The following is a 25,837-nucleotide window of genomic DNA, read 5'->3' on the forward strand; positions in this document are numbered from 1 at the left end:
TGCTTCCGGTGCCGTGACCACGCAGCCCCTGGCGTCAAGAGTAAGCAATTTTCGTCGGTGAATATTTTTGCGGTCTGTTTTGTTTGGAAGGAAGAAAGCTGGAGGAAGGAGACACAGTAATACTTACTATTTTACGAAGCGTTATCAAGCGATGACAGGCGAATTGCCTTATTGCGTAGCTGCAAAACATCGCTTCCTTCAGCGTTGACCATGACCGAGAAATTATTAGCGCATATCGCTTGGCGACTTGCGTGGGCCTGTATTGTGCGATAACTCATCTGGATGTAGGAAGTGCGAGATACAGTGACTCCTCATTATTGCCACCACACCGCATGGCGTTCAAGTTGGCTTTTCGTGCCTGCAACCTGATGTTATGAACCTTCAAAGTCTCTTTGAAGATTTCAACCCTAGGTGACCAGCGACACATTTTCCACTGTAGTTTCTAGCGCACTGTTTGGTGCACCATAACCTTTCCGTAGACGCTCAGTTCGTTGCTGTTGATCAGTTCCCTTGCGCTGATGGAGCCGTTGTCTTGTGTCTTTGCAGTCGTTTTCTAGTTCACTGCTGCCTGCTAGCGTTCACGCTGCTGTTCTCCTTGAGACTCGATGGCCTCATCTCGTGGAACTACTGGGTTGTGTTCCTTCCCCTGTGGATATGGAAGTTTATGGTCATCGTTGGAGCCGTTGTGGGCAGCTACGTGTGGTGGACGCACCCCCAATACAGGTACTGCAGCTCGCTCAGAACAGCTGAACTAGCTCAAAGAAGCCTTCCAAACTGGCTGAAAGGACCACGGTTGAGTTTCGCTTTTTGTACTGTGTTAATAGCGGTTCTAGGCTTTTCGATTGGCCAGAAAAGTATCTCTAATATCTGAGGCTGCATGACCAGCGTCACAAATTGTTCGGTGCCACATTAGAGGGAAAGAGTGCGTGTTCTTTTCTTGCTGTGGGGTGAAGTGAAGGTGAAAAGTTCGCGGGAATACAATCGAGTGAACACGCAAAGTGCTCTGCCTTGGTTTCTGTTGGTAGTATTGCTTTTTGTGTATTGTTCTTGTCTTCTGTTTTGTTTCTTCCTGCTTTTTGTTCCCTGCTCCCCTCCGTCTGCCTCGATATCTAAAGCCCCAATACTGTATAAATAAATAAAATAAACAGGTTGACAGAATGACTGAATACGAGATTATTCTGCTGTTACTTCTGAAAATGGGATTGGCAGATCTGTTTTGCATTTTTGGTTATAGACCACAGAGAAAGCATAGGGATTACAGGTCTATGTGTGCACCTTGCCTGGATAGATGATATTCATTAGTCACACATTTTTATTGTCTGGGCATGCACTTCCTTGTTGAAAGCTTCTGTAATCCGTTTCATACATAGCAGGCAATGCTGCCAAAGCTAGTGCGCCCGTTCGTGCAGGCCAAGTCTGCACCCAAAAAGTAGTTCGCCCTACAACCAAAGTGAACACAGGCATATTTCTTTGCAACACATCTTAAGTGCCGTGAATGGTGATCTCCTGAACTTCGTTTTACCTATTGCCACATTTTTGTCCTCCAACTTAACGAGACTTCAAGAAGTAAGAATGACTTTGGCGTTCTGATACGTGGCTTGTAGGGCGAGTCGCCCTTACTCTATCCGGGCCTGTAAATTAGTTCGCATTAAGAGAAAATTTAATCCAGAGGGTCCGAGTACTAAGCACTTCACAGCTTCGACAGTAATTTTCAGTGCTGCCATTTCGTTTTATATTGCTCTTTGTTTTCAGCCAAACAGCCACTGATGCTTCAAGAAGGACGTATGATACGTGGCGGAGAAATAGTGTTTTGCGGATGCACTATTTTTGCAAAAGCCTTATAGCGTTGCCTGTTATGTATGAAATGGAGTATAAGTTATGGTGACCACAGCTGAAGTGGGCATGCAGCCGCTAAGTGGGAGCATGGTTTTAGTAATAGGAAGAATTTTCACTCTTTCCTTCTTCCTGTGATTGATATCAGAGGTGTATGATATCAAGCGAGTATGTGGGTACTTTCTAACAGCGCTCAGCATGTGCTCAGTATGACCGAACAGAAGAATACTTGAAACAAGCAATGTCGATATGCTGCTTTGAACCAAACCAGCTTTCAGGCACTCAAAACATCTATGAGTAAAGTTGATGCTATAAGAAGCCTCTTGCCACAGCAGTTTGCTTGCCTTGCACTATTTCTTGTACTTTAGCAGGACAAACTAGTTGGCAGGGTGACTATCTTGGTGCTTTCTAATTAGCCTCGATTGAGCTTCACTGTCACTTGAAGTGAACTGGCCACATTGAGCACTGATACAAAGTAGGTGTGTCTTCGAGCAAAGTACACGGAGGGTACGAGCACGACGTGTGAACTTTGCGGAGGCGCTGATGAAACCATTGAGCACATCGTGTTGGAATGTGCAGGCCTACACCCGTCAGTTTCGGATGCACAGGACAATTCCTCAGTAGGCCCCATGCCACCTGACGTGATCAGCGGATCCAACAGCCTCGGGGCACTAGCGATGGCACTCAGTTCTCGCCGACCCGACGAGCCACCGTAATGGAAGCTGGTTGAGCGAACCAGGCGATGTTTGGAACATTGGTGGCGTACATGACGTTGGTCACGCTCCTTGAAGGCTCAGAGGACCAAAACGTGCCATGAGCGTGTGTTAGGTGTTTTTATTCTTTAATTTTTATTTTTTGTTACCTTTTTGGCTTGATCCGGTTTTTAGTGCCGTTGATCTCCTGATACAAAGGGATAGCCAGTATCATCATCATCATCGTAGGTCTGCTGACAGATTGAGTTTAGTATTGGGCTTAAAAAAAATTAATCTTGAATGGATACAGTAACCCATGCCCTGCCTGCTTTGCGTTGTTATATCGCAGGCTGCCAAATTAGACAATTGCAAAAACAGAATGAGTTGATGTGGAAATTGAAGAATAATAGAGAAACGAAAAATCCTTAATTCTTACTCTTCTCTCCCCCTCCCTTCCTCTCTGTGGCTTTTTGTGTCAGTTGTGCTTCGATTGCGTCTTAACGTTCTCTTGAAAATATGTTTCCATACTTAATATATGACACTATATTGCATGGAAGGGCAAGAGTTGAAAGGCTGTTCACCTTCTAAAGCAGCATAACCAGCAAGCGCTGGCACCTGCAGTGCTTCCGATTCACCACACTCCTGCTTCAACCAGGGTTCGCATGGTGTGGAAACTTTTAACAAAGGCTGTACCATCATGCACTTTTCATTCAGTACTGCAACGGAATGTGACCCATCTGGTGCAATGCCCAGTTTTAGCGATAGGACACTAATGGGCGCACAGTGGGACACTGTGTCGCGTTTGTGGGTATAGGTCACGCATAGCATAATGCACTGGTTGAAGATACAAATATAGCCTTTTATTCCCTGGCATGTGGGTGCTAAGGTTGGTTTTAAATAGATGAGGGTGTCAACCACCGAACTGCACCTTTGTGATGAGAGGAACTGGCTTAGCAAACTGGTTTTATTGGATGTAGGTGAATAGTGTTCACCTAAAAGTGTGTTTGGGGCAATGTGTATCGAGCATCCTGCCCACCTTCAGTTGCACACCTTTGGCTTGCAGTTTGGCTAGCGGCTGCGCTTGCCTAAGTCTGCACTGTAAGATCAGGGACTTAATCAAGAATTTCTAACCAAGGGCTGTTGGGTAGTCCCTGATCTGGGAGTCTGGCTGCAACTGTTACAAGGATCGTCGTATTTGTGCCCCAGCGTCGGTCTTGAAGAACCTTGGCTGAACCTGTCAGTCGAAACCTGGCGTCTAGTCAATGCTACGTAATTTGGGTCTGCTAGCCAGGCAAGGCATTCAGAGATAGAACTTGTGGCAGGATGACATAAGGGAACCGGCATTTTTTGGTTGTGATCCAGCTGTTGTGGCTTTCAATCACTGTCGCTGCACATTTTTGTGACATCTAAGTGGGTCTGATGGGCAAAAATTTAGAAGACTTTGTTGCTGAACAGTTGCATGTGCAAGCAAATTGGGCCTTGAATTGCGACTCTTTAATTTAGCTGGGAGTTACCGTGGCACATGAGATTGCATATGCTGCTGCCATTACCTCTCTGCAGGAACGAGGGTGATGGACAGGTCCACTACAAGGCCATGGTCATCAGCCTTTTCCTGCAGCTGCTACTTCTCGTCTTTGAGGTGCTTGCCTGTGACAAGCTGCAGAATGACCGGCACCTCTGGACACTTGTCTTTATACCACTCATCTTCATTTCGGTCCTCTCCATCGCCGTCTGCATTTGGGCTGTTAAGCACGACCGCTCCTTTGAGGTGACTGCTGGAATCTGCCATATTTTTTTTTCAGGCTGCTTTGATGTAATGGCCTTTCATTGTGTGCATTGGAGTGGAATAATTCTTAGTGCTGTCTTTTTCTTCTTTACACAGCTGGAGCTCTTCTGTTCCGTGAACGTCCTGCAGTTTATATTCCTGGCTCTCCAGTTGGACAAGTTTATTGTTTGGAGCTGGGTGGTAAGTGTCTGGTTGTTATTGCATCATTGCCTGGCGTATGTCGTGGTTTGATGTCATAATGCATGTTCCGTGCATTGTCTCCATGCTGCTTGCAGTTCCTTGGATGCCTTTACTGTGCTGGTGTTACGGATGTGCACGCTCAGTAATGGCACTACATCTGCTGTGTAGAGTAATCATTGTTGTTCATTATTCATGTACCCAAAGCAGTCTATTCTTATTCTTTATTCTATTCATTCAATGTAAGGTGAGGAAAATTATAAATATCCAAATAGTTCCACATTTTAGCCCCTTGCAGATACTAAATCAGCTGCGTAGGCTGAGTAGTCATGGCGTTTGGCTGGTGAGCTGAAGGTTGTGGGAGTGAGTCCTGGCTGCAGTGGTTACTCCTCATTGAGGCAGACTACATAAGACGTCTGTGTTCTGTATGATGCCAGTGCTTGTTAAAGAATCCTTGTTGGTCGAAATGAATCTTAGAGCACTCTGCTTCTTCATTCCTTTCTGGTTTCTTTCACTCTCTCCTTCATTCCTTCCCTCATGGTGCAGTTCAGATTTGCAGGAAGAGTGAGACTGCTGCTGTGCTTTTCCTTCATGATCGCATCTTTTTTTTCACATATGTTAAAATATTAGCTTGTCACCTAATTTGTGAGTTTGCAAACGCTCGCTCCTTTGAAGTGAGACTGTATGCACTGTTGGTGGTTGTCGTGGGCCTACTATTTGAAGCATTAGGTCTACTCATGGTAAAGTCTGACATGGCTAATAGGCTAGGCACAATGCCTCAAGGAGCTGCATTTGAAAATGGGAATCTTTCCACAATACATTGGAAAGGGCATTAAAAATGAGCTGAAGCAAGCTGGGTAACCGCACGTTGAGCTACATTTAGACATCAAATGAGAAAGCTGTTGAATTTTTGCGTTTTCTTGAAATGGTAGGTGCTATGAGCTGTAATTTATTTTGAGGAAGTAATAATTTGCAAAGCCCTTTTGGGCCGATATGTTTCTCTTCTTGAGCGCCATTTACTAAAATGAGACGTCCAGGAATATTGGGAGGAGCCAGTCTGATAGTCGCTCTCAAATTGCTACTTTCTTGTGAAATGTGGCCGCAGCTGACACAGTACCAGCTTAATTGGGGACATATGGGAGAGGCCTTTGTCCTGCAGTGGCTGTAGTCAGGCTGCTGGTGATGATGTGAAAGATTTGCATGCAAGTGTGGCATATTAGCAGCCTTGTGGTACTCCACTTCGGTGGAACGGTATACTTTTATTGTGCTGTGCTGAATGATATATCTGAGTGGTATTTCTGAACTAATGGCACTGTTTCAACAGGCAGTACTTATTCGAATGAATAAATAGTATTTGCGGCTCTGATTACGTTCATTCTGTCCAAAGTTTGTAGTAAGTGTTCTTTCTATATTGCAGTAGAAAATGCAAACGTGCACAGAACTGTCATTTTGTTAAAAAAAAGCCCTGTTTTGCACGTTTGCTTTATAAAAAAAAAGACACTATCACGGTGCTTTGCAAGCTATCCAGCATGGTCATGTGCTCCTTGCCAAGATTCTTCCTGCCAACAAGCTGCTCTAGAGACTTGATGTAACTAATCACGGTTAAAGCATTCATAGAAACTAATGGTAGGTTAGCTTTCTTGTTGACTCCGTAAGATTCCTGGTAGATGGGGAGTGCTCTACTTTGCACTGCTTCGTCAGTGCATGGCTCTGCAGTGTCTGCGTTACTATCCACATTAATGAAGTCAGTGCTGGTGACATCAAGTCCAGCTAGCTATGCATCACCAGTGCATTGCCACAAATCCACATCTATGTCATTGCGTGGCTGTCCAAGAAGTCATCTGTCATTCTTGTGCCCATTCAGCAATGCAGCGCATGTGCATGCAGAATGCATCAAGGCAGTGGTTTCAACTGTACTGTCTGCTGTGTGCCTGCAGCCTGAATGCTATGGCAGCGCAGAAGGTGGAGAGCTGATCCAGCAGGCGATGCATGCCACATGACTGACTAGCGAGGCATATGTGGCTGGTATCTGAACTTTTTAAATCACAGCCATTGGTTGGTCACAGACTGGGTGTAGTAGCTTTGCTTTGGATGCTGCCCAATGTGTCACACCCACTGCACTTTTTCTTCCAGTTTGGATACTTTGTCCAGCCAGCGCACACATGCACCGATTTAAGATCTATCATGTAGACCGTCAACATGCATTTGGCAGGCAGTTATCTAGAATTTCATTGCTGCCTTTTTGCTTTTTTGGTTGCCATGTGTTTTCTAAGGCATAGTCACTTGGACTGGGAGACGCTATTTGGTCTTTGCACTTGTTAAAAGGGTGACTTTTTGGGGCAACTTCGCGGCATTTTCTTGGTTACTGTACCCAGGTAGTGCGGCCGCAGTTGTTCATTGTATCTGAGACGCAGTGCCATTGCACTTAGATATTCTGATGATAATATCACCCTCTTTCGTAATAAGCAAGATTTGTTTTAACTATGGCCATTATAAGTGGGCTTGACTGTATTTGTCTCGGATGGTACTTGCCGTGGACAGACACTTATTGCTTTTGGCATGGCAGACGTGGAGTCAGCCTTGATGAGGTCTCATGTTGGGTGCAGTAGCACTGAAAAATGAAACACAAAAAAGGCATGCAGGACAGGTTCTTACTATAGCAACGAAGCCATTTTGTTGCAATGCTTGATATAAATTTTGTCAAGAACAAAGGAAGTTTCTTGGGGAACGAAATTTCCTACCATACATTCTCCTTTTATATAGTGACACCTGATTGTTGGTTTGTTGTTTCTTCTTGACAAGTATTCGTACTGAGCGTCGCAATAGAATGCCTTTCTTGCTAGGTGCTTGTCCTGTGTGTCTTCCTTAGGTGTCTCGTCTTTTAGAGGCACTGTACCCGACATGAGCTCTTACCAACATGCGTAATCTTTCATCCTGCTTCATTAATGGTGTCTCGTAAGAGCGAACCATCTGTTGGTGAAACTCGAGGCCACCACCCTACACCAATGTTTTCTTGGCTAGAGAGATGCGAAACAAAGCCTCTCAACTCTGTCACGACTTTTTCTTGCCGCACACTTAAAAATATTGCTGCTGAGGTCTGTTTTCGACTTATAACATTATTCTTGCAGTTAAATTGGCTGGGCTGGGAAGTGCTGTTGTGCACACTACCAGTGCTGCCCTTCACACCCATGAGATGTAAGACTAGTAATTGGGTGTATTGCTGAGTTATGATGACCACTGTTGGAAAACTGTTTCATGGCGGCATCATATTCATGCCCAGGGCACCTGCTTGTTACTAAAAGCTCAGACGCGCTCACAGCTGAGCTCGCCACTACTGTTTGTGGAAAGACACATTGATGCTTTTGGATTGAAAGCTCCAGTCGGGAAACTTTTCACCTGTCTTGGACTAGCGCCTCAACTTCACTGCTAGCCGCATCACTTGTTTTGCAGTGGAATCCTTTTGGGTGCCTATGTTTGTTTACTTGTTGCAGTGTGGCGTCACTAATTAGGTACCATGGCTTGCATCATAGCGTGAGCTGCTGGCATGGTTGGTGATTGCTTTTCTCTTAAGCATTGCCTCACAAAGAAAATGAGAATTAACATTTCTTCATCCATTTCCCGTGGTATGTCACTATTGATGGTGTGCTCTCTCTGTCGCTGCATTTGCGGTGTAGGCACAAAGGCTCTAGTAAGCAATGATAATATTAGAAGGCTTGATTTTCCGAGTCCAGGTCATCGGGGAGGCATTGCTCAGGCTTTGCTGTGTTCTGTTCTGCATGCTTTGAACACAGTGTCAAGCTACGAAGCTGTTTGGCAGAATTTCCTTGCAATGAGGCCCCCACTCCTCGTAACTGGAATGTGTGATCACAAGGCCTTGTGAGGCCACTGCTCAAGTTGGAGCCATGGCATGTGCTACAGCAGCATACCAAGTGTGTGGCTTGCCTTGCAGGTGGTGTTTGTGCCGCTGTGGATTGTTATGTGCCTGGCGGTGATCGGGGTGCTGTACGCCATCATCTTTGCGAGCATCCTGCTCCGCACTCCCGAAGTGAGCCCTGAACAGCGACGCACCAGCCTGCACTCGGCGGTCTCCTACAGCATGATTGTGGGCCCCCTCCTTGTGTTTCTTGTAAGTTCAGTGCATTCAGTTCAAGGTCTTTCTGAAAGGAAAAAAAAAAGAAAAAGATGTTAACTATGCCTTTATTGTGTACTTAACTTATTGGGACAGGTGGGTACTTCAAGTAGTGGTATAGCTCACTTGTTTTTCTTGCATTCTTTTTTGAACTTGGGCTGCATGTATGTGAAAAATGTACCCTGCTGCATCTTGAAGGTTGATGTCAGTGACAATATTTCCTTCTTGGGAAAAATTAAGCTCAGAGTAGCAAAACTTGACCCAGTGTTCACAAGGGTTCTTAAGTGTTATAGAGCTGTACCTGAACTAGGTTTTACAAGGATTTTGTGTTATGAAACCGATTTGACTTTTTTTTTCCTTGTATGTGACTGAGGATGCTTCGTTACAGCATTTTATTTGCAGCCATTCTATGTGTAGTCATATTATAGAATCCCAACATATCGTAAGAAAATAGGTACGTAATAAAGTAAAACTCCAGAACCATTTGACCTTCCATAGATGACTGTATATTCCTTTTCTTTGTTGCTTATAGAAAGGTTGTATTTAATAATGAAATGGTTACAGTAAAAAAGAAGACGCTGCCACGTCTTATTTACTAAGGCTAATGCACGTGACGAATCTTGGCACCCTTTGTGTTGTGATGTCTCATGTGTGAATGGTAGCCTAAGCTGTCTTATTCCTCTCTGTTGCAGGTGCTGCTGTCGAATAAACTGGACACACTGGACACGGAGGACAGCCTTGGCTACACGGAAACTTGCACACCTCTCTACTTCACGTTTCTTGTTCTCATCTTCCTCTCGTTTGGATCCAAAGGAGGAAATCACTGTGAGTGACAACACTCCCTGCTTTCAGTTGAGACTGGCACATATCGCTACATGTATTACTGTTTAAAAAAATATTCATGGACTTTGTAAATTGATGCTTCAGAAGTGTCATGAGAAGCTCTGCCAACTTGGCAGACTTGCGTGTTGCTTGAAGCAGTTCTTCATACAACAGAGGACATTGAATTTAAAACTCTTTTTTTTTGCAAGAAATTGAATTAATTCATTGGAGTAATAAAATGTGTTAATATGAAAATAAAACTTAGTTTTGAAGTATCTCTTGTGCTAATCAAGTTATAAAAATCTAATCTAAGAGTAGTAGTACTTTCAGAGTAGCGAAAACCAGTTTGCATTGTGTGCATACCGAGCTGTACTTTGCAGCAGTAACTCACAACTGTTCAAGTTAACTGGCAGTGGTCAAGAAAAACCGCTGATGCACAAGATCAGATTTTTAGATGAATTTGGCCTTCCTCTTTGCCATGCCCCTCCTTAATTTCTATACAGGCAGGTCTGTGGACCCAGTTTTGAAATTTAATAAATCACTGGCTCTTGTTCGTGCTTTGGCAATGGATTACAGCCACAAGTCGGAAATCTGTTTATGTAGTGATGAATGTTTGCCCAAGAAGCAGAAAAAATGGTGTGGCGCAACTTGGACGTTGCCTGGAGTGTGTCCACATTTTGCTTGAAAGGGACAGTGCAAGCAGTGCAAAAGGGCTGCTGCCTCCTGTTAGCTGGCGAAAGTTTTTGTGCTTATTGTTTTGAGCCTTTATGATTTTTTGTAATGCGATAGCGTTAAAGGCGTCGTTCTTCATAAAATCTGGCGTCAGCACTGTGGGCGAAAAATCACGAGCATGACTCTAGTAGGTGATGCCCAGAGAGCAACCTAGAAGGCAATTGGGCCACCTAAGTGACGAGACCTTTCGGCGTCATCACACCCGCCTAGCAGATAGTGAACAAACTGCCCACTGTGGCATGTGGCAGTTAAATTACCGTAAAAACCGGACTATAGGTCGGACCGGAATATAGGTCGACCCCCTAACTAACCAATTCTAAAAATGAAAAATCTTTTTCAATGGGAAAAGTACCGAAAGACATCCTTACTTTGAAACAAATGCGACTCGAGAGGTTACACAATGGTGACAGTATTTAATTTCATTTAAATGCTGCTTGTATGTACACCTGGCAAATTTTTCAACAATATCGCGCACCAATCGGCCCGCGTGTTTGTTTCTGGCACAGGCAAGTACGGCGCCGTAGAGCAAAGTCCTCCTCTTCATGAATCGCCGCAACCAGGATGGCGAGCCTTTGAATTGCGCCCTCGTGAGTCTAGAGGCACGCGCGATCTCTGCCGCTTTCACGCGGATGCATTCGGCAGTCACAGGCAGCGATCTTGCTCGCAGCGCAACGTTTCCTTCCTATTCTCGATACACTACGGTCTGCCCACGAAATGATGTTTTCTTCTGGTTGCTGCAAGTTGTAATACGCAGCTTCTGCCTCCGCCAGTACTGAATGCTCTTTTCGGATACTCCAAATTCGCGCTGTGCCGCCAGGTTCCCGTGAGCTTCCTCGTACTCAATCGTGTTTTTCTTGAAGGCGACGGTAAATTGCCGTTAGCTTCCGCTTTGCATCTACTGAAACGCAAAATGGCGGCACTGCTGCTGATGGCGATGGTGATGGAGGCTGTTGCCTTCAGCCACCCATTGTTGCAAGACTTCCGTATTTTTTCCGCCAATGACCGGTATATAAGACGGGGGTCGACTTTTCACCATGGTTTTTTGAAAAACAGTTCGACCTATATTCCGGTTTTTACGGTAATGATTGGTCACTCAGGAAGATCAACCTGGGCTACACAAGGCCCACCGCTGAGAGGACCTGCCATTGCAGGGTAGTGGCGCTTTGCTTAACCGCTGCACCACTGTGTCAGGAGGGATATGAGGTCTCCCAGGGATCTGTGAATGTAGAGTAGAAAATGGCGTTCTGGATATATGGGAATTAGCCCACTATGCCATGGCATCCTACCCTTAAGACTCCAATATTTTGTTACTCCTTGCTTATGCTGCCCTGCAGGGTGGTTTGGGATCCGCAAGGACTTCTGCCAGTTTCTCCTGGGAGCTTGCCCATTGCTCCAGGAGTACGGCAATATCTCCTACAGCCTGCACAACAACGAAGCCGACAGTTCACCTCCAGGAGACGCGGTTGCTGTGTCAGAGGTCAAGTCGATACCACGGCAACGTCCGAGGAGCTCAGTGCTTTCTGAGCCTCGTCCCATTGTTGCGGCACTTGCCATCGACACACCTGACTGACTCAACTAGTGCCGGCAGACAGCTGGTCTCTCTCCTTTTTCTTTGGCCAGTAACTTGCTTGAGGAAGATGTGCATAGATGGTGAAGTGGATCCTTGCCAGCAAAAGCAGGGGGCAGACAGATTATTTTGGCCATAGCACCATTTCTGCTTCCTCCCGGTATTTTTACACTGATTGCAGAAAGGTCCCCATTTTGCCAGTCCAATATTAAAACTGGCGCATACTGTTTTGCCTTCCTTTTTCTGTTCCTCCTTCTGTAGTAGAGGCTTCTTGCCTAATAGATATCACAGAGAGTTTTCATATTTGGAGCCGATTCCCTGTCTCAGTGTAATGAGTGAGATGACTGGATTGCACTTCGGGCATGTTGCAAAACTGCATGCCTCTTTCTCTTTCTCCCTCCCACGCACAACCTGTATGCATCGTGATGACTAAAGAGTCGCTGAAAATACAATTTTCCTCATTTCAAGCACTATGTATGATGGGGGCGAGTAAGAAATGTTACCAGTGTGCACGGGTATTTTTTTTTTTAAATCTGAGGCCTGCACCTTTTACAGTTCTTTATTCAGCCCTGTGCTCATGGGTCATAAGGCATTGTTGAGTACTGTGGGCGGCATGCAGTGGTTGCAGGAAGTTAGACCTACAGGCCAAATGTGGCAGATCTTGTTCAGTGCTTTGACATTTTTGTTGCTTGCACACCTCATCTCCTGTGTAGTGGTGTTGCATTAGGATCTAGCTGTGCCGGTCATGTAGATCTTGTCACAAAAGCTGATTCCAGCTGAGATCTGCTCATAGGAGGTTGAGCATGACTGAGCCAATGTTTCCTTGTAGCAACAGTAAGGGAAGTTGGCTGGAGTTTGGATGGCTTGTACAAGTTTAGTGACTCTAGGTAGTCCGAGAGAAGCCTTTGTTGTGGGCTATACTAGTTTTGAAAATGGTAATATGGAAGCATTAAGATTCTCTTGGGAGGTTGTTCATACCTCTTCTGGTTGATGCATGAGGGTTCAGAAGGTTATTATTTGCATGTCTGGAAAGATGACACAAGTTTGCTTGCCTACAATTTTTGAACACACAACATAGGCATATGAAGAGCCTCAGATCTGTGCTACTATCTTCTGTACAGATATTAATGCTTTAGAGGCTGCTGCATTTTTTATATCTTTTCAAGAGCAGTCTTTCCACCTATATGCTCATTGCTATTACTGTGTGCCAGATTGGAATGCGCTCGTTTTTGGGAGAACATGTTGCAAAGTACAAGGAATGTGTCTTGATAGGTTGTGCTAAACGAGGCCACTTTGTTTCCATTTATTTATGATTAAACATAAACCTAAGTTGTCTTCTGTGAATCGCTGCATGTTCTAGACTTGCAACTTGACAAAGATTCATTCAGTGGATAAGTTATTGCGCCTATGGACGCACGTGCCATGTCCCAGCTGACGAATGTCTTTCACATGAGTGGTATGTTTGCTTTTCCTTTTGTCATTGAGTACTTGTGCTTTGTAACGAGCACCTACTAACAACTTCCTGGACAATGTCGTTGGCTGTCATGAGGTGGTACTGAAAACAACTAGTTGTTTTGGGAATGGTCACACTTGAATGCAAAACTTGAAAAGCGAGTTAACTAGGTGAAAGCAGTGTATGATAATGTTCATGCAGCATGACATTGACGTTTTCAGTGCATAAAAGCACCCGTGCCTTATTGAGTTTCCTGTCAAGGCGTAGCATTGGGACATGGAACAAACTCTTGAAAAAGTGGCATCAAGGCGAGATCTTTGCTGCGACTGAACTTTGCGGTAGATGTAAGCTTGACTTTGCAGGAAATTATTACCGTGTGATAGTCATCCTTACTTTTGTTCGTTTTCTTTGTTATTTAACTCTTTGAATACTGTTAGTGTTGAATCCCAGCTTTAATCCCCCTGTACCATGTGAATAGAGTGGATACAGTGGTATGTCATTCTTCTAGTGTAGTATAACTGTCTCCTGTAATTGTGTTTCTGTCACTGCAAATTCTTTGCCTTGTTGTTTTGTTAATGCTGTTTTGGTCAGCAGATGACTATGCATATCACTGGGCTGACTACCCTTGCTCCTAGATATTTTCTGTATTTTGATCTGGTCGAGTGTTGCATGTGTAAGCAAGAGTAGTGACTATGCATTTCTACACTTAGAATTCATTCATGACTTTTGTTCCGTCTTCCTGCACCTGCATTGTGCATGGCTGCAAAGATGCATTTATGCAAAACCTGCTTTGAATAGACATCCCAAGGTTACGTCAAACCTGTGTTTGTATCTTCTTTGTGTCAGATTGGCAAATTACCTTGAAAAACAGGGAAGCAATACTGCAAAGTCACAGATCTTGATGCACATACAGAAGAGGTCGATGAATTATTAATCTGTCTGGAAATAACTTTATTCCTGGTATCTGCAGTAGGCACATAGGCCGAGCAGGCAATAAAGGTAACTGCACCACACTACAAATGCAACCATATGGCTGGGTGGTTTTAAATACAAATGTGTATTTTACCGGTCTACTGAAACAAAGAATAAAAAAATGTTATGTCACTATGCAGGTTATTGTGGTCCCTTTCCTTAGTTTGGTGCTAAAACAGAGGTGCATTTCTAGCACATCAGCTTTTTGCTGTGGCTCTGAGTGGTTTGAATGGTTTTGTAATGGGTGCTCCTAAAAAGTTTCTCTCTGGCCTGTGCACAGACATGCAATTAACTTCCTAACCGGCATGGTTTTTTTTTTTCTAAAATGTTACCAAAATGGTCACCTAGTACCTATGCAGCCATCTGTCGGCAAACCAAAAAGATTCTTCGCATGAGCCCTACTTGCCAGACACAGAGTGCCAGAAAACACGACAAACTGGATTTGTCGTGAGCCAGAAATGACAGTCTGCGTATGATGATACTGGCTTGCCCATGTCTATTAGGCGTTTTGTAGATACACTCAGGTGGATTTGCATAGAAGTGCTGACTGTGCCTTCAGACTATTGGCTGTACACATAATCCATAAGGAAATGTAGTTTATGGCCTTCATGGCATTTTAACTTTTACGGTCTCCTGTACCTGATTTGATCATGTTTGGAAGCTAAAGTGAGGGTGCAGGAGTGGCTGGAATAAGTGCCTTCAGAAATTTCCTGGGCAAGTAGTCAAATGTAGTAATGGATATGGGAATATATATGAGAACAGTATAATGTGAGAATGGTTTGCAGGTCACAGTTTTTCGTTGTACCATCTGGACAACTTCAGATGTTCAATATTGCACTCAATATAAACTGCCACGCACAAGTTTGGGGGAGCTCGGTTCTCGAAGCCGTGTGAGCTTAGTGTTGCTGGAAATGCATGGTGTAGCTGTTGATGCAAAGAACGAAGTACACAGTCTCTGTTTGAAGGCGCATTTATTTACTACAATGCAGATTTTTCTCTTGGTTCGCTGTGGGCGCATAAGTTATAATCAATGTAATGGGACATCTTTTTCTTGGCATCTAGATGCATTTGAAGTGTGTCGTGTTTGAACCAAGGACGCACTAGGAAAGACCTCATCCTTAGTTTCTTGAGCTTGGCAGTACCCTTATTTTCGGAGCCAGTGCCACATGTCTGATTTATTGCCATCATGTGCCATAGTGATAATGCTTGAAACCATTAGAAAGATTGTGTGATTATAAACAGTGTTCACAAGCACAGAATGTTGATATCGTTCTAATGATATTTCTCAAATGTAATATAAATCATGGTTTGCAAAATGTGCGGTTGTTTTTGTCTTAGAAAAAGTAGCCACAAACAATCAAAATTATCAGTAAGAGCAGCACCGTTTGTAGCGAGATGTTGTGGAGATGCCTCTTCTGATTTAAAGTAGTGAATACCTTGTTACCTAACAACACTGTTGTAATGAAGATATATTCTCATGTTCGTAAGCAACAGGGACAGGAGTATACATTTCATGTGCAAATGAGTACTGGTGAGCTCATTAAAATAGTAATGGCATTACGGCAAATTGTAAGATTCTGCTAGCATCACATAAATAGCTTAAAAAACTTAAGACACTAAGCACTTAATAATTTTTTTGTGCAGGTGACGCAGATTAATGTTTGAGTTGCTCCCTGCAAGCATTGGCTTAGTGCAACTAAAAGCTACGGCTTGGTGTTTATGGCATATCTTGCATTCGCTAGGCTGAGAATTCTATTTCCAACATCATAAGTATATAGCGTCTACTGCTGGACAGAGGCCATTTATCAGCTATTAGGCCTGTGGCAACCATAACCGCACTGTTCCAGCAAATTTGGGTGCGTGTTCGTCACTCCACCTGAGTTTCTACGAGTCTTGGCCACCCCTCTGTTTCCTTGGCGTCTTGTCTGTCACTTTGGAGGACCACTGGCTGTCTGCTCTGTGCATTATTTCCTGGCTGTCTCCTTTCTCTTAATTCCAGCCAGAATATCGCCATATTTGTTTTGCTTTTCAGTCAACTCTGCTTTCCATTATCTTGTACATTGTACTTATAATTTTTCTTTCCACCTCTGTATGCTGACCTCTGTCTCATTTCGAACTTCCATCTTTGGCTTTTAAGTTTTGGCCCCACAGGTGAGTACTGGCAGGGTGCACTGGAACTCTGTTGTCCCTTTGATGGATATTAGTAAGTGCCTTTAATAACTTGGGAGTGTTTGGTGAATGCATTCCAACCTTGTATTCTCCTGCTAATTTCTTACCTGTGGTCCTGACATGCTAAGATCGCTTGATTTAGATATATTTCCACACTACTTCCAATATATCAAACATGCCATGACGTACTGCTTCACAGAGCTGTTTAACATTAGTTTTCTTCATGTTAATTCTTGAGTCATCTGTAGTGCCTTGCGTGCTTAGGTCCTAAATAATTTATTCTAGTTCGATCGATCGTCAAAGTTTTTTTGCAGGACAGTATCATAAGCACATTAGAAGATGCTGAGGCACTGCTTGTTCTTCCCGACTTGATTCTACAAATAGTATGTCTTGTAGACACGCAGTAAATAAGAATGTATATTGTGCCTTCCTGATTGGTATTTTCTAGCTCTTCCTGTTATGCTGTGCTCCCATGTGCTCCCTGTACTCTATCAAATTTTCCAGCATGCTTATGTTTTCCTCTAACGCATCAAAGTTGTGCAATACCCACATGACTCCTGATTTTTTTACGGTAAAAGATGCTTCTTAGTAATATATGAGGGGAATGTGTAGAGTCGTTATATTTTGCTCATTTCACTGCCACCTGACTGACAACGTGAATGTGATCCTTTAGTGAACCAGCCTGTTGTGGTGGTCCGTTAATGTGCAGTGTTGTTTTGCATGCGATAGCCACTACCTCAGTAAATATGTTTTATTGACAACAGAGAGCGAATCAGTAAATCATCATAGCATTCCTTAATCTCTCCAGCATGTACACATCGTGCACGCACAGTTGAAAACTTTTTGAGGCCATTATTCCTGCTAGCGTTAACAGATCTGTAATCACTTGACCATCCCGTGCTCGTTTCCCCTTTTTATTACTTGAGAGACTTTTCTTGTTTTTATTCGCAACCAGAATTTTCATTTCATCAATGATGAGCACTGTCAGGGACGCTGCTAAAGACAGTGGAGACCTGGAATGAGGACCGACCCCTGCTCCTTGACCCCCTCCCCCCCCCCCCTACTTTTTTCTTTCGTGGTCCCCAGTAAAAAGTTTCTCTCGCTCTCTCGGCTAATTCCTCTGTTGGATCCGATACTGTACAATTCCGCATCGAGTTCCTAACCACATCATTTGGCCTCTACCCTTTCCCACATAATCTTTTTCAAAGCATATTGGTCACTATCCGTGACATAAGAGCCGACGTCCAGCCGCCAACCAATATGAAATGGCTGGCCACAAAGGCAGTAAAACAGAGAGCTTGTTGCGGTACCGTGTTGGAACAGCACTTGAGCACGTAGGCAAACGTAAGTCGTTGAATCGCAATAAAATTCTGTAATAGCGAGAACTTCGTACCCGCCGCGGTGGCTCACTGGTTAGGGCGCTCGGCTACTGATCCGGAGTTCCCGGGTTCGAACCCGACCGCGGCGGCCGCGTTTCGATGGAGGCGAAACGCAAAAGGCGCCCGTGTGACCTGCGATGTCAGTGCACGTTAAAGATCCCCAGGTGGTCGAAATTATTCCGGAGCCTTCCACTACGGCACCTCTTGCTTTCTTTCTTCTTTCACTCCCTCCTTCATCCCTTCCTTTACGGCGCGGTTCAGGTGTCCGCCGATATGTGCGACAGATACTGCGCCATTTCGTGTAGATGGCTGGATTGGATTGGATCGAATACGACTGCGGCGGACGTCAAAATAGCGTGAACATAGGCGCCTCGCTTGTCCGTGCCGCGCTCGTTTTTGCTGTGCAAGTGCTGCTGTGCTATTTTTGCCGTGCGTGACTGCTAGACACGGACAAATGGCTCGAAACAGCGACGAATGTGAACCTCTGTTCGCAACGAGCGATCGGCGGATCTACTGCGCCTTCAATTCATGCTACGCCAGCGGATCAGACAGCATTGTGGAAGGTTCGCGTTTCTACCGGTTTCCGCGGGATGTCGAACGATGTAGGCAGTGGATAAAAAATTCTGGAAGTCGTGCCTTGTGCGAAAAACCTGTAGCGGAAGTGCACCAAAACAATCATTTGTGTGGTGCGCACTTTGACGCAGCTCAGTTCGTAAAGGAAGGCTCCCACCGTTTGGTATCTGACGCGGTGCCCACTCTTTTTACGTCCGTCAATGTGGAGCATTTGGAAATCGATCACGACTACACTGTGCCAGCATACAGCGAAAAGCAGTCGCTCAATACGAAATCGCCGTCCCTTCTGAAGGTTGTACCACAAGAGATAAGCGTAGTGGAGCGTGAGCCGAACAAAGCTTCACAGGCTTCGCTTGCAAAGACATCTGCAGTTTCTGAAACAAGCCCGAGCTCCACTTCAAACAACTGTGTGCAACCGTGCGATACGAGTGAAACAACTGTGATCGAGCAGCAGCCAAAAACTGTGACAGTTTCCAAGCCCCGTGATATGAAAGTGCCGCAGAAGGCTGTATCCGCTGCTTCGCGACAGTCACAAATAATCCGCACTAAAAAGCCTCCACTGCTAGCCCGACGTTTCACAACTAGTGCCAAAGAAACGCCTCTGCAGAAGTACATGCTACTTTGCGCAGATTTTAAAAGCCAGTTGAAATCTTTACAAAAGCGTAAGGAGACTTTAGAGAAATTGTTCGGTGGCGTGCAGGAACTTCTGTTTCAAGAAGCAGAACTGCTAAATATGGAAGATGCTGCACTTTTGGTAGGTGCACTTGTTAAATTTCTACAGGACCGGTATCGGCGGGAGCCTGATGGTCGAGCTGAGGCGATGTTGTGCTTGTTGTGGAAAAAGTATCAGAGCAGACTGCCTCAGCCGGCGCACCAGCGGCCGTTTGCTCAAGTTGCAGTCTTTGTTTTGGACAAGTCAAGACAGGGCCAGGTCGTCCTTGGAAAGCGAAAGGGCATCCTTGGTGGAGGCTTGTACCAGGTTCCGTGTGGGGAAATTGAGTTTGGAGAAACTTGGGAAGAGGCAGCGATCAGAGAGGTTTTTGAAAGTACAGCAATGTACATCAGTGACTTGTCAGTGTGCTCTGTTGTAGACACTGTAGAATGGACTGCTGGTTATCATGCTGTGACAGTGTTTGTGCGAGGCACAGTAGACGCCAGCCAGGATGTAGAGCCTGAAACAATGCAGCCTGACATCTGCGACTCGTGGCACTGGAGGACATGGCAAGAGCTGCCTGCCCTAAATGAATTGCACTGGCCTCTGAGGGACTATAAAGCTGAGGGTTTGACGCCATTTCCATAGTGCTGTCAGCTGTACATTTGTAGCATTGGCGTGTATGGCTGATTGCAATATTCGGTTAGGTTGAGCCATCGGTATACTAAACCTTTGTTTCCCGTTATTTTGTCCCTTCTGTCTGGCACCATATACAAACACTGTTAAATACAACCTTGCATGCATATTGTGCACAGCCAGGTATTTCTGTTGTAACTTTATTTTCTATCTCGCACTTCAATTATAGCACACAAGTTGGTTGAAGGGGCCTTTAAACAAAAATAAATGGAATTGGCAGAGAAGTCTTTGAGGGCCATTTGAGTCGACTTCGAGGGCTCTGTGCAATGCCTATAAATTGTAAACAGTTTTTCAAGGTGCTTGGCTGATCAGGGCGATGTTAATTCTGTGTCTTTGCTGAGATGTGACACTAAATCATAATGCCATTGCTTGTTAAATTTGCCTGCACATGACCCACCTTACAGTTGTCTATTTAAAGGGAGGGGCAAAACAGGCGAACCTGTTCTTAAACCTGCCCTTAGATTCGGCATTATAACACTTCTCTGCCTACCTGTCCGATTTTAAATTTTGTCTTGTGAATACCCCTGGCCTTTATGTGGCATGTAGGTATCAGTTGTGACCAGGTTTCTTTGAAAGTGGTGCCTTGTGAATGACTGACGTTGAAAAAAGGGGGTGCAGTGAAATACATGGGAAGTCACTATCAGCAGTCTGTTGGTGCATTGCCTTTTGAGGAGGGAACAAACTCTGCACTAGCTGCTTTAGCCAAGTTCCCCAGTTTTATTTCGTAATTGGTGTTGTCGCCCCATCTGTCTGCCCCATCTGTCTGCCCCATTCCCTCCAGTGCAGAATGCATCATCGTAGGAAGCTGCGGAGCAAAAAGACGAATTTTTATCAGCGCGTGGGTAGCTTGGTTAAAGAGCTCCATGACAAGATTTTTTGGGCTGCACAAGGAGGGATCAAAGATCGATTTTCCAAGCATTTCAGCCCAGAGAAACCAAGCTGCAGGCCAGAAAAAAACGTGTACTTTTAGAAAACGAATGGAAACCTGGAAGTGCTGGGCATTAAACCCCGCACCACCCACATGTGAGGCGCTTGATCAAAGTACTGGACCATTGCTGCTTAAAACATAACTATATATATATGCAGGGGCTATATACAAGAGGTTGGCCATTCCCACTCTCAAGCGAAGGCAAGTTGTGCATTAAAATTTGAACCAGAGGCCCTTATCCGGACCGTGATAGAGTATACTTCCCCTCGGCCATGGACTTGCTGAATCATTCATAGGCTACTGCAGCTATTTGTGTTTATATGGTTGAGTTCAGTGACACACTTCGTAATCCTCATATACAGCCGCTACAGTGGCTTTGTGGTTATGGTGCTCGGCTGCTAACCCGAAGGACATGGGTTTAATCCTGACAGTGGCGGTCGCGTTTTGATGGAGGTGAAGTGCTAGAGGTCCGTGTACCGTGTGATGTTCTGTGGGGGGTCACGTTAAAGAACCTCAGGTGGTTGAAATTTCCGGAGCCCTCCACTACGGTGCTCCTCATAAACCCTGTACACCAAACCAAACCAACCCTCCTATAACACAAACACAATCATTGTAGTGTCATGTGCAGCATCGTTAATATGTTAACCATTTTGCGAAGCAGCCATACTTCAGATGCAGTGCTGTCGGAGCTAGCGCACTGTCTGCATCCACAATCAAAAAGTTGTGCATTCCGTGTGGCGAGTGATAAATAGTGAATGCTTTGCGTGCAGGCCTTCTACGTGATGCGTTTGTCATGAGCTAGAATAATTACACTCTTATTGCTGACGACGGGCTGTCTCTTTCTCGTGCCTTAGACCACTCGGCCACAAAACAAGCGCACAGTATCACACCTCTTTTATTTTTTCACCTTTCACAGCGTTGCACCTGATGAATGAAACGGAGCATAAAAATACCCTGAGAGTAAGCTACTCTAATTTTATTGTTTATTAGCATCTTAAAAATAAAAATATGGGCTAAACGTCATTTGACGTCTACAAACCTGAGGTGATAATGCATGCTTCAGACACAGGTGCCTGCACCAGACAGATGTAACCAGCTGCCAAATTGCCTGTAAACAGCAGCAGCTGCTGTGATATTCCCGAAATCTGGGAACTAATTTGAATTTACAGCAATATTCATATTCTATAGGTATTGCACTGTTTATGGTGTCATCATCATAGCAGTACTTCTTTCACAACAGAAAACTTATAGTGTTATCATTTCATGGTCGCAAGACCACCTTCTAGCCAATAGAAATGCTAATTATGCCCACAAGCTCATGCATGCCATCCCGTGCTGTGGGGACGTCAATCACTTGCCTACACTGGAGAGAGAGAGAACTTTTATTTGGCTCGGCAAGTTTTGGTCGTGGTGATCTTGGTCTGGTCAGTCAGCTTCTTCTGCTCTTCCAGGCTATCACTGGACAGCGCTGCTGCCCACCTCCATTGTAGCATTCTGTATTTTGGGAGCTGCCGTTATATTTTTGCAACCCCATGCAGTATGATATAGTGTCGGTTTGTCCTTGCACCCGGGGCATACTCTTTAATAATGTGTGCCGTGAATTTTGTTTAGAATGTTTAGGTTCGGATAAGAGTTTGTCTGTAATTGTTTCCAGTGAACTGACTGTTCCCTACTGAGCCTTGGATGTGGCTTTGGGTATTGCATGCGAGCTCCCTGGAGATGTTCCAAACTAGTGCAGAACGTTTGAGAGACCGGTGTGGTTTCCCATTTGCCATGTGGTATGGCCCCGAGCGATGGCATTGGCTACTTGGTTGCCCTTGAGATCAGCTTGTCCTGTAGTCAATATGATGTTACGATGCATTTCTTGAAACTCATATTGCCACAAGATGTTTACAGTTCTCCTGTAGAGTCTGCGTTTTGTGAAATTGCAGCAGGCCATCTGGGAGTTCCGAAATGATTTTGAAAGATTTGCTTCTCTGTTGCCCTCGGCGATAGCTGGAGTGGTCATTAGCTTCTACTTGAAGTAAGTTGAGAGCCAGCATACTTTTTCAATTTTCAATCATTTGCTTGATGTAGGGATTAAGCTCAGTGCTGCCAGGACATTGTGAGGTCACAAAATGTTATGTGCCTTGTGCCAGAATGGAGGAAATCAAAATGACAAGCAAGAAGGATGTATAACAAACTTCATGCATGCTGCAGTGCAGAGTCATCAGAGAGTGGTGTTCGCAATAGTTTTAAATATTTATTAAATAATGTCACCACCGTGTTCTTGCATGAAGGAAAAGATCCTTGGTAGTCTGTAAAACAACTGGTAGAGTTGGGCCTAGCAGCTTGATACTTTAACAAGTGACAGCTGATTAATGTACAAAATTGACCGCAAAAGTGATATTTTGAATTTTCACCTAAAAATGCCATGATTCCTAAAGAACATAACCTCTAGACGGTGTGCTCGTAGGAGCATTGGAAGACCTTTTAAAATGGTGCTAACCACACCAATTCACTCTTAAAATGTGGCTCGACTTGCAGTGAGGTGCGTTTGCGTGTCTGTTTTCTGGTTTCAAAAAATCTCCTAAAATTTGTTTTCTTTTTATAAATTAGAACATACTAGAACATACCAATGGACCACTAACCTCAGTTTTTTTTTTAATCAGATTTCACTACATGCCTTAAGCATATTCTGAGAATTTGTAAACAAATTTTTCTTTGCAGGTTGTGCAAAAACCGAATCACGAGTATTTAAAGAATTGTTTTGAAGCAACAATAAAATCGGCCATTTTTAGTTAGGAAGAGCCCCCACATTTGAGGAAACGGCTGGGGGAAGTTTTATTGCTGTATTTTGCGTAATTATAATTAGTTCAAAGATGTTCCTATAGTGAAAGCAAAAAATTCATAAATTTGTTTTCAAATAAAACCATTATGCTTCAGTTTTACTGAAACTTGTTAGGTAGCGCATAGAAATGTATTGTGAGCACTAGGCTAAATTTCAATTTTCCAGAAGCAGAAACAGTGTCAGAACAAATTTGGTCCTATGTTAGTGTACATCCCTCCTTAAATTTGGTAGGATAGCTTATATTTTTTGCAAAATTGCTGAAAAGTTTTTGATTGCACAAGTAGATGAGGCACACAGAGTCAGTTCTCAACAAATTTCACAATTTTAGTACGAATAGTTCGGCAAAAAAAATTTGGACATATTTGATACATCAGCACTAAATGGGGATAAAGAAAATTGGGACGCATTTCTCCCATTGACCTACATGGCTTTGCTCACTCAGTTAGGTTCTTGTAACCACTTTAAGAACTTGTTTGCACTTATTTGCTTGTTGTTAACTTGTTTGCACTTCATTTCCAATCGTGAAACACCAATGGCATCTACGCATTTGTGCAATTTTCATAGGGTTGGGTTCTTTGCCGATGAACCAAACTTCACTCAATATGCCCCCTTTTTTGGCCATTTTTATTACTCTCCATAGTCATTCGGAAGGGCTTCTCGCTGCTGGCGGCTCTGAATGCTTGGCTGTTGATGACTTGGTGCCCAAAAACAACCCTACATAGGATGTTTGAAAATGACCACTCAAAATTAAGTTGTTACGCTTAGCTAAATTTCCAACTATTTTGAGCATCATAAAAAGAAAGTGCATTCATCTTATTATCATCTCAAATCTTCAGAACAAGGGCACATTGTGATCTAGAGTTGTTCCTCTCTGTGCAGAAAAGGGAATCACTTACCGGACATTTTGATTTCTTTTGCCATATCGAATATAGCCAAAAACTTTCAATGTGCTGAAAAAAAAAAGAACGAAGTTTCAAGGTTTCAAGGTGGTGTTGACTCGCTACCTCATCTAGTGGACTCAGCTGAAAGCATTTTTGAACAAATCACTGAAACGTTAAGATAGGTGGCAGCACAGCATAAATGGGACCCATGCGTCTCTCTGCCTCTTACGATTCTGTTAGTATGGGGAACTAAGTGGGATGTATATGTCTCATTGTCCCACAAAGGGTTAACGGCGGCGGGGATCCCTGGCCTCTTCTGCTGCCAACCGAAAGGCCCTAGCTAAATTTCCGCGATTCCGGGAAAAAGTCTCACGTTTCAGCATTTTTCGTGGATTCGTGCAATAACAACTATGCATTCTCTATTTTGATGATATCGTGCTTGTAGACATAAGTAGGAATACACGCAGTTGTCACAAAACTGCATGCTTTGGATAAAAAGAAAAACGATTCAAGGACATAAGTAGGAATACACGCAGTTGTCACAAAACTGCATGCTTTGGATACAAAAAAAAAACCGATTCAAAATGTGTGCACGCGAGCAAAAATAAAAGCCCACCAAGCGTGATAACGGTATGTAAACTAACGGATTTGCGGCAGTAGTCTACTGCCAATTTGCGCGGAGGCGTCGGCTTTGCTACTTTGCATGGATGCCTTGCAATCATGCGGCTACGTGGGGCGCATGGAAAGCAAACGCGCAACTCTGGCTCCCCTTGGAGGCTGAACTGGAGGGGAGCGACGTGCCGCCACCTCCAGTCTGCCCGTGTCTCGGCCAAGGTGTACGAACGCCGTTTCAGTTTTTCTCGCAATTCCAGGATGTGACCTTTCATCCAATGACGGATCTTTGCATGGAAACAGCGCAGCAGACGGGACCAAGAAAGGAAGACACACACACGGGCGCAGCGTGTGTCTTCCTTTCTTGGTCTCGGATGCTGCGCTGTTTCCATGCAAAGAATGTACCAACTAGCCCGGCTTACTCCTTTGTTGGTTTCAATGACGGATGTTGTTCGTTGCTAGGACCTTACCATCCAGCGATGCACCATCCATCTGGCGGAAGAGGCCGCAACGAGTTAAGGGCTGCCTGCCAGCCTCTAATCCGCAGGCGCACGACTTCCCAGGACTGCGTGCCGGGGGCGGGGAGGGAGGCGCCTTTTTTCCGATAGAAATAAAGTTTGTTTCAATCAATCAATCAATCGATCAATGACGGATGTCACGCGAGCCATACAACATGGCAGGATTCGCGCGAGAAACCCGGAACAGACGTCGTTGCGAGGCGCAAGAATGGAATTTTTGTAAATTGTTTGTAAATTGTCAGCTCGAATTTGAGGTCTTCTTATCGACTAGCTTTAGTGGACGCTCAGTAGCCTTTATTCACAATGCACACATTTTATAGCCACATTGAAAACAGTTTTATGTGTCCTGCGACGAATCTGAATTAAGGAACTATGTATACAAAAATTTGCCTTTGTCAGAAGTTGGTCTTAAATTGGAATTAAGTGTCTCCAAAAG

The 25,837-nt window shown here is 44.3% G+C and overlaps 2 protein-coding genes across 2 annotated transcripts; both read left to right on the top strand.

Annotated features, from left to right (window-relative positions):
• The first annotated feature begins 38 nt into the window (after positions 1–38).
• LOC144128908 (transmembrane protein 185A) lies at positions 39–14,298 on the top strand. Its single transcript, XM_077662700.1, has 7 exons — positions 39–411; positions 547–723; positions 4,086–4,293; positions 4,408–4,491; positions 8,438–8,614; positions 9,310–9,442; positions 11,506–14,298. The coding sequence occupies exons 1-7, from the start codon at positions 374–376 to the stop codon at positions 11,739–11,741; spliced, it is 1,053 nt and encodes a 350-aa protein (XP_077518826.1). The 5' UTR covers positions 39–373; the 3' UTR covers positions 11,742–14,298.
• A 3,772-nt stretch (positions 14,299–18,070) lies between these two features.
• Positions 18,071–25,479, top strand: LOC144128910 (uncharacterized). Its single transcript, XM_077662702.1, has 2 exons — positions 18,071–19,038; positions 25,346–25,479. Exons 1-2 carry the CDS (start codon positions 18,166–18,168, stop codon positions 25,400–25,402), a joined length of 930 nt encoding a protein of 309 aa, XP_077518828.1. The 5' UTR covers positions 18,071–18,165; the 3' UTR covers positions 25,403–25,479.
• Positions 25,480–25,837: the final 358 nt, after the last annotated feature.

Source organism: Amblyomma americanum, chromosome 4 (assembly GCF_052857255.1).
Source record: "Amblyomma americanum isolate KBUSLIRL-KWMA chromosome 4, ASM5285725v1, whole genome shotgun sequence".
In the NCBI taxonomy this organism is placed as follows: domain Eukaryota; kingdom Metazoa; phylum Arthropoda; class Arachnida; order Ixodida; family Ixodidae; genus Amblyomma; species Amblyomma americanum.